General features: G+C 40.4%; 2 protein-coding genes across 2 annotated transcripts; both read left to right on the top strand.

The window, feature by feature from the left end:
* The first annotated feature begins 349 nt into the window (after positions 1 to 349).
* Positions 350 to 2,666, top strand: fbxo36b (F-box protein 36b). Its single transcript, XM_034555831.1, has 4 exons — positions 350 to 445; positions 1,284 to 1,392; positions 1,992 to 2,164; positions 2,340 to 2,666. Exons 1-4 carry the CDS (start codon positions 350 to 352, stop codon positions 2,664 to 2,666), a joined length of 705 nt encoding a protein of 234 aa, XP_034411722.1.
* Positions 2,667 to 6,589: 3,923 nt separating this feature from the next.
* On the top strand, positions 6,590 to 12,022 carry grk7a (G protein-coupled receptor kinase 7a). Its single transcript, XM_034555830.1, has 4 exons — positions 6,590 to 7,186; positions 8,342 to 8,797; positions 11,164 to 11,444; positions 11,683 to 12,022. The coding sequence occupies exons 1-4, from the start codon at positions 6,590 to 6,592 to the stop codon at positions 12,020 to 12,022; spliced, it is 1,674 nt and encodes a 557-aa protein (XP_034411721.1).
* The last annotated feature ends 768 nt before the right edge of the window (positions 12,023 to 12,790 follow it).

The following is a 12,790-nucleotide window of genomic DNA, read 5'->3' as shown; positions in this document are numbered from 1 at the left end:
GACTGTGTGTTTCTTGTCTTTACAAGAATAGGTAAGTAAATGTGTACATATATAAATATATGTATAAATAAATTAAAAGATTTTTAACTACAATCTTGACTTTGTGTAACTATGTCTTATGATCATTCCAACAGAGAGGATATTTAATGCACTCAGTTTATTAGGTACAAATAAGCAGATGGGTGTTACTGATAGTGTCCAATAAACCTCTCTCAGTATAACACTGGAGGAAACGAGGACTCCAGAAGGATCCTCAGGTCGAGTAAACCAACCGTTATCCCTCCTGAACCCCACGAGGGGCTGTTCAGCGGAGAAAGCGCCGTTGCCATGACAACAAAGACACGCTGACATGGCGGCCCTTCTGACTGACCCGCTGTTTGAGACGTCTGGACGCGCTCCTATAGCCAATAATAACTTTTATCATTTTGTTGTCACCAAGTCACATGTAAGTATTGATATCCATGACCCGTGACTCATTACCGCGGGTGTAAACTACAACTGTAACGGATCCCCGTATATGAAGTGGCATGGAACTTACTGCTGGTGAAATTACTCTTTTATTTTCTTCTTTTGGGTCACAATACATTCATTAAACTTGTAAACTATCACCACCGTAAGAGCTTTAGCCTCATACGGGTTCATTAAACTATTACACTTTCTTACAGATTTAAATGCGCATCCGTCCGTAAGACGTTCCGTAGTCGTACCGTCAAGTTCGCATTCGAACGTAAAACAAAACTGCGTTTCCTTTTAACCTTTTCGAAATAAAAGTCTTATTTACCTATTAGAGAGGAAGTAGCATAAAGCCTCTATAAATTCGTCAAACAATACAATAACTATGCATACGTCAAAGGCAATAAGGCAAATACAATGCAGGCAATAAAAACAAAACAATAAACCTTCCATGGGGTTATTTACAACAACTATTTAACTAACGGTAACGTTAGCGAGCTAAACCTGCTTCGGATTAACGTTCGCTCGTCCAGTTTCTACCACAAAGACAATTAATTTATGACAATTGAATCTTTATTACTATAGACTAAAATAAATCATAACATTAATTATCACGGCTTCTGCCTCTTCAGCAACACCGTCTCTCGAGATCCTCCTGGTTATATTGACCTCTTTGCCTCATTGACCTCGGTCCTACGCCCCCAAGTGGTGGTGGGAGGTTTAACGCAACAAAACAATAACAAAATGTCTCTTACAAAAGCATTCAAGAAAAAAAAGATGCGATTTATAGCTTGTTAAAACATCTAACCTTTTTGACTGGTCCTTTCCAGGTGGTCTGGAGATGGTGGAAGATATCTCCGAGGATTGTAGACCGGTATGCCAAGCCCGGGGAGCTGAAGGAGTCTCACCAGGACTTCTTGGACAACCAGTGGGTGCAGAGTAAGGACTTCATATTCAGGATTATCTAAACACATGCTAACCTCAACTGTTTGCTTTGTATGCAATGAAAAGGGTCCTGGTGACCTGCATGCTGGCTCGCTCACACTTGAACAGAACAGATCGTTAATGTTATTAGTTATTAGTAACCCATTGTGCTTTTCCAACTACCGGTAAGTCAAACATATCTGGGCATATCAGTGCTGCTCTTTCATCACATGTGGCAGACGAGGCAAAAACAGCGAGTGAACCGGTTTTCTTTGCCTTATATTTTGACTTGTCATATTGATATGATATTATTGTTTTGTGTACTTAGAACATGAGCCACTCATTACTTTTGAGTTCACTCTAAACAAGTAGTTGACTGGTTCCTCCATAGTGGCGTTGTGCCTAATATTCACAGGTTTAAAAAGGTAACATATTATCAACTGCTTAAACACTTTGGCTTTGATAAGCCTCGATTACATAGCATATCATATTTAGCATGCTCTGTCAACAGTAGACCTGTACAGAAATGCATTACACCGTGCTTCAGGTATTTATCACTTTGACAAATTGAATGCATGAATATGGATGACATGAAATAATGGGCTTCTTCCCAGGTGAGGTCAGCATGGTTTTCGGACATCGAATCTTGCAGTACACCAAGGCTTTGTGCCAAGGCCATTATGATTATCTGGAGCACCTGCCGGACACCTTACTTCTGCGGATAATAAATAGTCTAGAACTAGAGGATGTCGGTCAGCTTGCACGAACGTCACGCAGGTTCAGAAAGGTGAGTTCCACAGAGATGCTTAAAAAAACAACAACTATATCCTGAGATAAGAAACCTTTATTCTGTTAGTTAAGATTGCACCATTGCATTTTGTCTTCTGACAATAAATTGGAAATGATATCAATGCAATAAAATCCCCTCTTATGCTTCCTGTAATATTACTTCTGCTGATCAGCTGTGTGGGTCAGAGGAGTTTTGGGAGCAGGCAGTGCAGCGGCGCTGCAACACAGTGTCGGCGGAGATGGCCTCTCTAGCGCAGGTTGAGGGCTGGCGCAACATCTTCTTCACCAGTAAGCTACAGCTGCAGAAGTTGATCAGCCGCAGGAGGCTGAAGGCTGAGGAGCATCAAGAAGGACAGGGCTCTGACCCAGATTCAAAGGCGGAGGAATCTCCTGATGTGATGTATCCTGACCCCAACCCTGAATCAGAGGCTGGCTCTGATTGCAGTGTGCCTGTGTCTGGCCAACTATCTGAGGACATAAAGAGCTGCGTGGTGGACTGAGCAATAGGAGCGGAGACAATGAGTTCATTTCTTTGTCAAATATTGCGGAAGCCCTGTGTTTTAGGCTTGCTTTTTTATATCTGGATTGATATGCCATTTTATACTCATCCCTCATCCTAAAAGGAGTTGTGTGTTGGTTATTTGCAGAATATTATCTTTTATCTGTCGAATGTAAAAAAAACAAAATCTGAATGTTTGATATGGTTATTGAGTTGTCAGTCCTTAATATGTAATTTGGGGACATTTTCATTTGTATATCCATTGTGCCATGACTTTTCTGACTTGGAATACATTAATAAAACCCAAAGAAATATGATACATGTACATATTAATTGTTCATTGTATATACAAGTAGTTATATACAATATTGTAGAATGTAATATTTCATTTAAATAAAAAATGCAATTCTGCTGGCTGCAGATTGTCATTAATGAAACCTCAGTAACTGCCCTTTTACAATGAGACTCAACTTTACTTGAGGGGACACAGACATTGTAATTTATTCCTGTTATATTTACCTTAAATAGGTTAACTAAATACCGGCTCATTGGTATCTAGCAGACTTCTCAAATAACATGGTCTTAATTCAAAGATATTTAGGAACTGCTTTTCGTTGACCAGTCAATTCCAAATGTGTACCTTAATTCTTTGCAACTATTCAGGATTGTGTGTTTGTTATTGTTAAGTGTGACCTTAGAAAAACGTTTTTTTAATTGTTTAAATTAACACAACATAAAATTGAGATCGACACAATTATCAGAACTTGTATTAAAAAGGTGTCTTTAAGGTGGGTTAAATAAAATAATAATAGTACAAAGAACTGTAATTTCTGTTTGCAGGTACGCTATCTATTTGAAAAGGTAAACTCGGTCAGTAACAGTTACATCATGATCTGGATTATGAGAGGACACAGATAATGTATGTGAGTTTGATAGGATTAAGAGTGCAGTGCATACCAAAACACAAGCCCCTAGTGGGCTCATGCTGCCAATGCTAATGGCCCCTCCTGTGCTCAGCTCATATCGACATCATCGGTGTCTTGAGAGGGATTAACCAGGTGTGAGTAGCAGCCACCTGTGCTACTGGCCTGCACTAAAGGGACATTTCACCACTACTTTTGATTGTACGCAGTCTCTGCTGGTGAATATTCTTTCAGCTCCTCAGTGTGTCCAGAGTGCATATCGGTAAAGTTTAAGAGTTCTACAAAGTACTTCCATAATCTGTAAAAAAAATATTCCCACCTCGGGAGAGCAGTTCACTGCCCTTTTTTCAAAATAGCTGGGCCCTGCCGGGAGGATGAATAATTACAGATACACCTAGAGGTCATCTTCCAGGGCCTCTGGTGCTTTCAAGGAGGACAATCATTCAAATCACACCCCTCCAGCTGTTTCACTCTGAATTCATCAGGTCAAGCCCTGCTCAGCACCTGACCTGCTGTACTCTAGTCAGTCAGTCTCCCTTTCTATTAGAAGCAGTCATATTGAGGAGACCTTTTCATCTGCCAAGTAACTGCTTCCCTCCCGGACATCTCCAGAGGCCACCCCAAAACTCAAATTCTACTTAAGCTCCTTGGCTGAGGGCAGCCCTTTGCATGGTTGTGAGAGTTAACGTGGGCATAAGGCTATCAGCTCCACTCTCAGGCAATATTTATGCAGCATAATCATCTATATATTTATTGGCTTCAGTTTTCTTTTCATATCTGTATGAAAATGTATTGCACTGCATAACAGGATGTTACTTCCGCCCTTTGCCTCTTTTTGTGCAAAGCTTGAGAGAGGCCATAATAAGATGGAGTCAGACCACGTAAAGACCCCGTAGTGTACCATGTGGGAGATGGGATGAGTATGCTCTGCTCATCTTAACCTTTACTTCCTCTTCAGGCCAGGCTAATCTTCACAAGGTTAAAGGAACAGGCTGCTCAAAGAGCAACCATCTAAAGCAGAATAGAGAAGAGGAGACATTCCTCTTATGTATACATATGTACCTCTCCTCAATTTCTCAACAACTCTCTTGATCACTTAATCCCATATTGCATTTTACAACAGTTTGTTTAAGGCTGGTGCCTAACACATTTCTTGAAGATTTTCACTAATTTGCGATGGCCCCGAATGTCAGTTACAAGGCTCAGCAGGGATCCACAGAGTCACGTGGGAGCTCTTGTCTTACCACTCTTTGGTCTCCTGACCTGGTAAAAGATGAGACCTTTGACCTATTTTCAGCCACTCAGGAGGCTTAAGTACTTTACTGACACTGATCTATTTAAAACATGATTTACATTTGATATTCATGACAGTCTTTTTTTACTGACAAGGCGCCTCTTTCTCTATACCATGTTGAATCTTGAATTATAGTTTGGTGAAATATTAGTAAATAGGATGTAAATTGAATTACAATCAATCTATTCCGTCCTTTTTCAATGTAACAGGACACTTTTAAAAAAAATGTATTTTCTGAGAATCCACTTTTCACTGAGGAAATTGTAATCTAATTTCATTGATTGCTGTGATTCTTTTATTTACAAAAGTATTTAGCCACCCTGATCGCTCGGCGAGGGTGTCTTCCTGGCCTTTAAGTCGAAAGGTCTGGACGCCAAGCAAAGCCCTTGATCTTGTGCAGGCCACTGACAGCTTGAGACCATTTGAGAAAAGATTAGCTAATATTATCTGAGGTTTATCGCCAGGCTAACGCCATGTGCCAATTCATCATATTGCATTTGTAAAATGTATTTCATTATTCATGCACTTTTCACATGTTATATACTACAATTTGAAACAACATAAAAAACAACTATAAAGGTACTGGTAGAAGAAAATAAATCTTCTATTACCCTTCTCAAAACAAATAACATAAATGGTCACATATATGGTTTGCCAATGCTTTTAACAAACGTGTGTGTGTGTATCCACATGTCTATTAAACAACAATTCATTGCTGTGTAAAATGGTATTTTGGACGTTATAAATATGACCTGACAAATTAAGACATTTTGCAAATATCTAAGAACATGTACTTTTTTAGTAAGCTTAGACATCTGTATGCATCTAGTATTTACTCACAGTTCACTCTATACGGATTGGCCTTTACATTGCATGTACATTTTATTTAACAGTAGATAGTAATAATGTGAAGTATAATTGTTTTAACGTTCAAAGTAGATATCGTAAAAGGGGTGGCCACTGATTAATGAGGTTAAATGATGAGAATGAAACAGCAGACAGATTCGAACTAAGCTCTCTGAAGTCCCTGTTGGGAGGAGGAAAGAGAAGAAGGATGATGAGGATGCCATATCATAAGCCCATGGTTTACTAAATTGACATCATTTAAAGTATTGCATCAGTATTCTGCTCAATGTTTCATACACTATCTTATTATCTTTTCATATGCTACAATATCTTATGTAAATGCCCATCAAAACAGTACTGTGCTATACTCCAGTTTTCACAACGTTCTTTAGAGGACCTGTTGACGGTTGTTAAAGCTCTCTTTCTCGTTCCAGAACATTTTCTGCTTCTTTTCGGGTCTATTGCTGTGTCTCACCATTAAATATATCGTCAAAGAACCAATCGGACCACTGTTAGTGACGACTGAACACCATGAACCAATATAGAGGGCTACAAAGCCTCTTAGGACAGAGCCCGCTTACGATTCCCTTTCCGTGCACAGCCTCCTTGAATAGTCCACACAAAGATCCTTAAGCCAAAATCCCTCCCTGGTATTTAATTCTAAATGAGTAATTACTGGGTGTGTCGGTGTGTCTTAGCTTTGCAGGTAGGCTGGGTCAAGGAACTCATTTGCAAACTGGCTCTGGAGCAAATTGCACTCTCACACAGACGCAGACGTTCTGAAAGACGCTGAGGGTATCCGTGGGGAGCCACTGAAGAGCCCAGTCACTTAGGGGGGACAGACCACATACAGCCGCCAAGATGTGTGACATGGGGGGACTGGATAACCTGGTGGCCAACACGGCCTACCTAAAAGCCCAGGGTGGTGATGACAAGGAGATGAAAAAGCGCCGCCGCAGCTTGGCTCTCCCCAAGCCTGACCAGTGTGCTACATTACGGTCTACCCTCGACAAGGATTTTACATCGCTTTGTGAAAGGCAGCCGATTGGCAAAAGGTTTTTCCGTGAGTTCCTGGCAAATAACGCTGACTACAAGCTTGCTGTTGATTTCCTCGATGAGCTGTATGATTGGGATCTGGCTGAAAGTACAACAAAAGAACAGGCACAGAAAGACATCATGAGCAAATATTGCAAGGCTGACTCCAAGACATTCCTGGCCTTTCTTACTGGGGAGGCTCTTGACAAATGCAAGTCTGTGACAGATGCCAACTTTGACGAGCTGATGAAAAGCAAAATCCAGGAAGGTGTAAGAGATTTTCTGAAAGACAAACCCTTCACAGATTACCAGGCCAGCCCATTATTTGATAAATTCCTCCAGTGGAAAGAGTATGAGAAACAGACCATCACTGACAAATACTTCTATGAGTTCAGAACTCTTGGAAAAGGAGGCTTTGGAGAGGTAAGCATGCACACTCATCTACATATAACTTTATAAAGTCTTTTGAAATATGTATGTCGGCAAATAATTACTCTTTTAATGCTGCTTTTAGTTGCAGGACTCCCACATGTTCATTAGATGGGATGTTATACATTTAGAACATATCTATTTCCAACATATCTTGTTTAATATTTGCAAAAAAGTGAGAAAGATTACATAAAAGATATAATATCTATTCAATCTCTTTTTGATTTGTAATGTTGGTGATTCAAATGAAAAAGTAGGTCTGTTTCAAGACAAACCGCTACGTAAATAAATCTATTATCGAGCAGTAATTCAATTGTAGGGATAGAGAGTAGGAGTATGAGTTCTTTTGTGAAAATCCTGAAAAGATTAGAGGTTGATAAGAAATGTCTTTAGAAAATCAGAAGCACATCGCGTAATGGCACATGCAGAGGATCCACAATCGACCCCTGAGGAACCCCTTTTCTGATTCAGGCTCATAACAGCAAGCCTGACCATACATCCCAAAATAAGATACATACTAATACATAACACATACTATTCTAAAATGTGAACAGGGAAGTTGCTACTATAACCCCATTTGAAAGTTTGCTGTGACTTTAAAATACTTACTAGCAATTAGACACTTTACTTGACAAAAGAGCTTTGATACTGGACACTTATTTTTAAACTGCTAATTTGGCTTACTTAGCAGTACAATGCAACGGATAAACCTGATCATCTGTCCACAGGGAGTGAATGATACCAGAAGCAAATGTTAATTAATAAATGTATTAAAGAAGAGAGTGACATATGTAGAAAATTAGGGCGCCAAGACACAGCTGGTTGACTTCCTGAACCAATTTTCCTTGCCTTTACTCCTACCAGTGATTCTATAAAAGTATTATTAGTATTATTTCTAATTATATAAATAGTGAATGAAATATGTGATAATTTAGCGTATCAGTCAAATCAATTATTTTGGATATACTGTATATATTCCCAATCAACTTTCAACCAGAAAACAAGCTACAATCAGATTTTAGACTTCTGACCAGTTAGTGCTGCCTGTCACTTTGATACCAGTAGGCCATGCTTTGTTTATTGGGGACAATGGATTCTAATAAATCAAAGGAAAAAAGTCCTCTGTTTTAACAAATAATCTTTCTCCAGGTGTGCGCTGTTCAGGTGAAGAACACAGGCCAGATGTATGCCTGCAAGAAGCTGTGTAAAAAGCGACTGAAGAAGAAGGGTGGTGAAAAGATGGCCCTTTTGGAGAAGAAGATCTTGGAGAAGGTTAACAGCCTGTTTCTGGTCAACTTGGGGTATGCTTATGACACAAAGACCCACTTGTGCCTTGTGATGACCCTGATGAATGGAGGAGACCTCAGGTACCACATTTACAATATAGGCTATGATGGCAAGGGTGCGGACAAAGGAATTGAGATGAGCCGCATCATCCACTACACAGCGCAGATCACCACGGGTATTCTGCATCTGCACGAAATGAACATCGTGTACCGCGACATGAAGCCAGAGAACGTGTTGCTGGATAGCTTTGGCCAGTGCCGACTATCAGATTTGGGTCTGGCCATAGAGCTTGTTCCAGAGAAGCATGTCACTCAGATGGTGAGTAGATTCACACACAACAGTGATGTTAAGGTTGCAAAGACCATTTTTAGTTGGTGAAACACGATTAAGAAGTTCACAAAGTACACTAAGTTGTATCCTCAAAGCCATTAGGATGCTGATAGTATGAGAGGGACTAGCCGGATGATGTCAGCAATGACAATGGGACTTGTACAAAGATTTTACATCATGGTGAAGTTGCTATCTTAAAGGCTATCTGTTATCTATTAATATGTCTAATCTATTATTTAAAGTCTTTGAAGTTACATCAAGGACAAGGGCTCTCCCCTGATTATGTACCTGATCTGTAAATCCACACGAGTTTAGTTAAGTCTACTTGTACATGGTTGAAGTTTAAGACCACACATTGTCTACTCACACACAAACCGCAACAGAACAATAATACAAAGAAACGGACCACTGATTGATACGTGATCTACATCTCCATCCTATTAGTGTTCATTGAAGATGAGGCTGAAGCTAAAAACTGAACTCCGGCTTGGACAGGCTGTCCATCTTGGTGGGGTTTTTACTTTAAATCCGGACAGGGATTACAAGATTGCTTAAAGATCTGTGCAATGAGTCTTTGAATCTATTATGTAACTCATTGGATCCTTTAGCAGCCAGATTATAGCCTGGCCATTTAGAGGGCACCATTTTGTGAAGGGGCTATGTTGGAGACCTTGGAGGTCCAGTACTTGTTAAGTAGCAGTAAATGTAAGCTTGTTTCCCCTAGAGACTTTGTCGCAGATATTTAGTTATTTTTTGTTGATAGTGGCCTCAAGTGTGCAACAATTTCTTCCCATGACACTTTACGAAGCCAGTCGCCTGTAAGACCTCTTCTTGCCTTGAGAAAGAGTAACATAGGTATCATGTGATTGACGAGTGCAGTTTGATGTCACACTACATTGGCTGTTCAAAAGAAAAGGTCAGACGCTGAAAGGTTAGACACTGAGCTTAAAAACGTTGTCAGATATTTTAAAATATATTTTCTTGCATCGTCATCTCATAATACCTTCAGTACTTTACACCTCACTTGCACTAACCCATGGATGACCTTAAAAAAAGATGACAATTTTGCAACGGGGTTTCGACAGGACTTATTTGAGGTAGCAAAGAGTAAGCTCCCGGCTCCATGAAAGTCCAGTAAGCTCATTATCCAATACTCTGATGCTCCTCAGCCAGCCAAAGTGACTGGGCTAACCTCAGGCAAGGCTGGCTTTGGTCCCCTAATCTTCTTAGTGGGCATTACACAAGTCTGTCCCTGAGGAGATTGACAGATCCAGGTAAAAACCTTTGTTGAATATATTTAGACATGTTGGTTTGCAAAGTTGCCTTTAACTGGGAGGAAAAATGAGATCTGATCTTTGCAACTAAAATCAGATTGATCATGGTGATAACTATATAACCTGTATGATCATACACATAATGTTGTGTTCAGGTCTATACAATTCAGATGAACAGAACTAGTTACAAAAATCCACCAGAAAAAGTTGAAAATAATGCAGGGGTTTCTTCGATTTCATGTTAGGTAACATGCCAGTAAGTATTAGGATGTACAACTTTTGCATGCAAACCTGCTTAAGTCTGGTCAATGAAGTTGTAGTATCATGTCTTCACTCATCAGTCAAATGGGTTAAGTCTTGTCACACTTGTTTCAGTAAGGAACAGATCTTGAAATGACAGGTGTGATTAGTGATCACAATTTGTAAGAGCTTATAAATGATGCAGTGTCTGATGCCAACGGTCCAAATAATAATAATTCTATACTTAACCTGTAACCTATGGATCTCTGCAACAGGGTTTCCTCAGTTGTTAAGGATGAGCTTTCGGCTCTATGCCCGTTGGCGGTGTGGATGCATTCATTACACATTAAAGGCTACGTGGTGTCTGGATCTTACATACTTCCACAAGTGGCTATAGCATCAAGAAATGGCCAGTCTTTATATAAGAGGCTGGACAATTTCAACAACAACTGGTCAGTGTGTAGACACACACAACTCTTGACAGGTAGTAGGCTTAGCATTAGGATTAGGGCTGCAGGTGAGGTCATACGGAGGGAGGGAAGGGGGCAAGGATAGAGTAAGCAAGTGAGGGAAAGGTGAATGTGACCCAAAGGAAGACAGAAAGAGAAGACTAGTAACCCAGGCAATTTACCTATGTAACACTTGTCAATGGGGATGCATAAAGGCTACGTATCAACCATATAATACCATATATTATGAACTATTCACATCAATATACTCACAGTTCGTCATTATATAAGAGTAGAATTCTCACATAAAACAAGTAAAACATGTATTAAAAAGATTTACAGATGCACATCATATTGAATGCCCCCCACGCCCCTCCTCCCCCTCCTCCAGGCTGGTACTGGAGCATACATGGCCCCTGAGCTCCTGACCAAAACTCCATACAGGACATCAGTGGACTGGTGGGCTCTGGGCTGCAGTATCTACGAGATGGTGGCTGGCTACACACCTTTCAAAGGCCCCGAGAGCAAGAAAGAGAAGGTGGAGAAGGAGGAGGTGCAGCGCCGCATTGTCAACGAGGAACCGAAGTGGGAGCACAAGTGCTTTGATGCTCCCACCAAGGACGTCATCCAGCAGTTCCTCAAGAAGAAAATTGAGGAGCGCATGGGCATGAGGTAAGTGGTTCTGTAAGTAATGTGCAGTTTGTGTGTGTGTGTGTGTGTGTGTGGCTGCACAAAGTGGTTTAGTGAATCTGCATTTCTGCAATATAGTGTGTCAACTTTTGTGTCAATTAACTGGTGGATTAAAAGCTGGGGAAACCTTGACTGTAACCAAAATGCATGAACCCGTGCAGGCACTCTCTTATAAGTCTGACATTGTAGTTTTGAAAGTACATTTTTGCCCCCTCTTTAGGAACAACATGGAGGATCCCAGGAAACACGAGTGGTTCAAGAAGATCAACTTTCCTCGTCTGGAGGCCGGGCTGGTGGATCCTCCATGGGTCCCCAAGCCCAACGTTGTCTACGCCAAGGACACCGACGACATCGCGGAGTTCTCAGAGATCAAGGGCATTGAGTTCGATGCCAATGACAATAAATTCTTCAAGGAGTTCAGCACAGGCGCTGTACCCATTCAGTGGCAGCATGAGATGATTGAGACTGGACTGTTTGACGAGCTCAACGACCCCAACAGGAAAGAGGGTGCAGGAGATCCTGATGGCGATAAAAAGTCTGGCACGTGTATATTGCTGTGAGATGTCACATGTTTGATATCATTTACCAGTAATAACACTCAATACATTGTTTGTTTTCTCAGTCAGATGCACACCAATATTGACGTAAAAGATGGAGCACGAGCTTCTTTGTTGAGAAAGATGTGCCCTTCTTCTCTTTTAAGGATGCTCAAGGAGATGCACTACTTTCGAGGTACGGTTCGGTAAAAAATATGGAGGACGTGATGATGCATTTTAAGCATCATCTCTCTGGTTCACAGCTTTTCTCCCAAATATCTAATGATGTAGACTTGCAACCACGTTGACTGCTAGGAGTAATTTTTACAACCTTTTCATTAAGGACATTAGTGTTAGATTAACAAGTTAAAGGCCTTTGTGCCATAAATACTATGATTAGAGGAAGCTGTCTAAATCCAAACTGTATGAGAAATACATTTTTTAACAGTGTTTGCAGTAGAATTACCCGCCGAAGTAATGCTTTTGCATTGAATAATAAGCTTTAAACAATTTGGAATAAACATGTAGTAATGTATATTTAGTATCTTCTAGTGGTACAAGTTACAGCATTTCATAGCACTCCCCCACCCTCCTATATGCTTTATTGATGCCATCATACAGTGACACTGTTTCTTCAGTGAAACATGCTTTTTAAGCTTGAAGTGTCATAGATAGTTTTAGTGTTTAATATTATATGTTGTGACCCTAAACCTCTTAAATAAGGATAGTCACTGCATTTACATCCAAGTGGTTACTTCCTCACCAACAATTCAGTTTGTATATACAACTAGA

Source organism: Cyclopterus lumpus, chromosome 17, assembly GCF_009769545.1.
Source record: "Cyclopterus lumpus isolate fCycLum1 chromosome 17, fCycLum1.pri, whole genome shotgun sequence".
Classification (NCBI taxonomy): domain Eukaryota; kingdom Metazoa; phylum Chordata; class Actinopteri; order Perciformes; family Cyclopteridae; genus Cyclopterus; species Cyclopterus lumpus.
The sequence above is the reverse complement of the archived record's forward strand: the minus strand, read 5'-3'. Positions and strand labels throughout refer to the sequence as shown.

Excerpts from the sequence above, each read along its gene's own strand:
- fbxo36b (XM_034555831.1), top strand. The coding sequence starts at position 350 with ATGGCGGCCCTTCTGACTGACCCGCTGTTTGAGACGTCTGGACGCGCT. Across the intron at positions 446-1,283 it reads TTGTTGTCACCAAGTCACAT|GTGGTCTGGAGATGGTGGAA; the intron begins GTAAGTATTGAT and ends GGTCCTTTCCAG. Across the intron at positions 2,165-2,339 it reads CGTCACGCAGGTTCAGAAAG|CTGTGTGGGTCAGAGGAGTT; the intron begins GTGAGTTCCACA and ends TCTGCTGATCAG.
- grk7a (XM_034555830.1), top strand. The coding sequence starts at position 6,590 with ATGTGTGACATGGGGGGACTGGATAACCTGGTGGCCAACACGGCCTAC. Across the intron at positions 7,187-8,341 it reads GAAAAGGAGGCTTTGGAGAG|GTGTGCGCTGTTCAGGTGAA; the intron begins GTAAGCATGCAC and ends ATCTTTCTCCAG. Across the intron at positions 8,798-11,163 it reads AGAAGCATGTCACTCAGATG|GCTGGTACTGGAGCATACAT; the intron begins GTGAGTAGATTC and ends CCCCTCCTCCAG.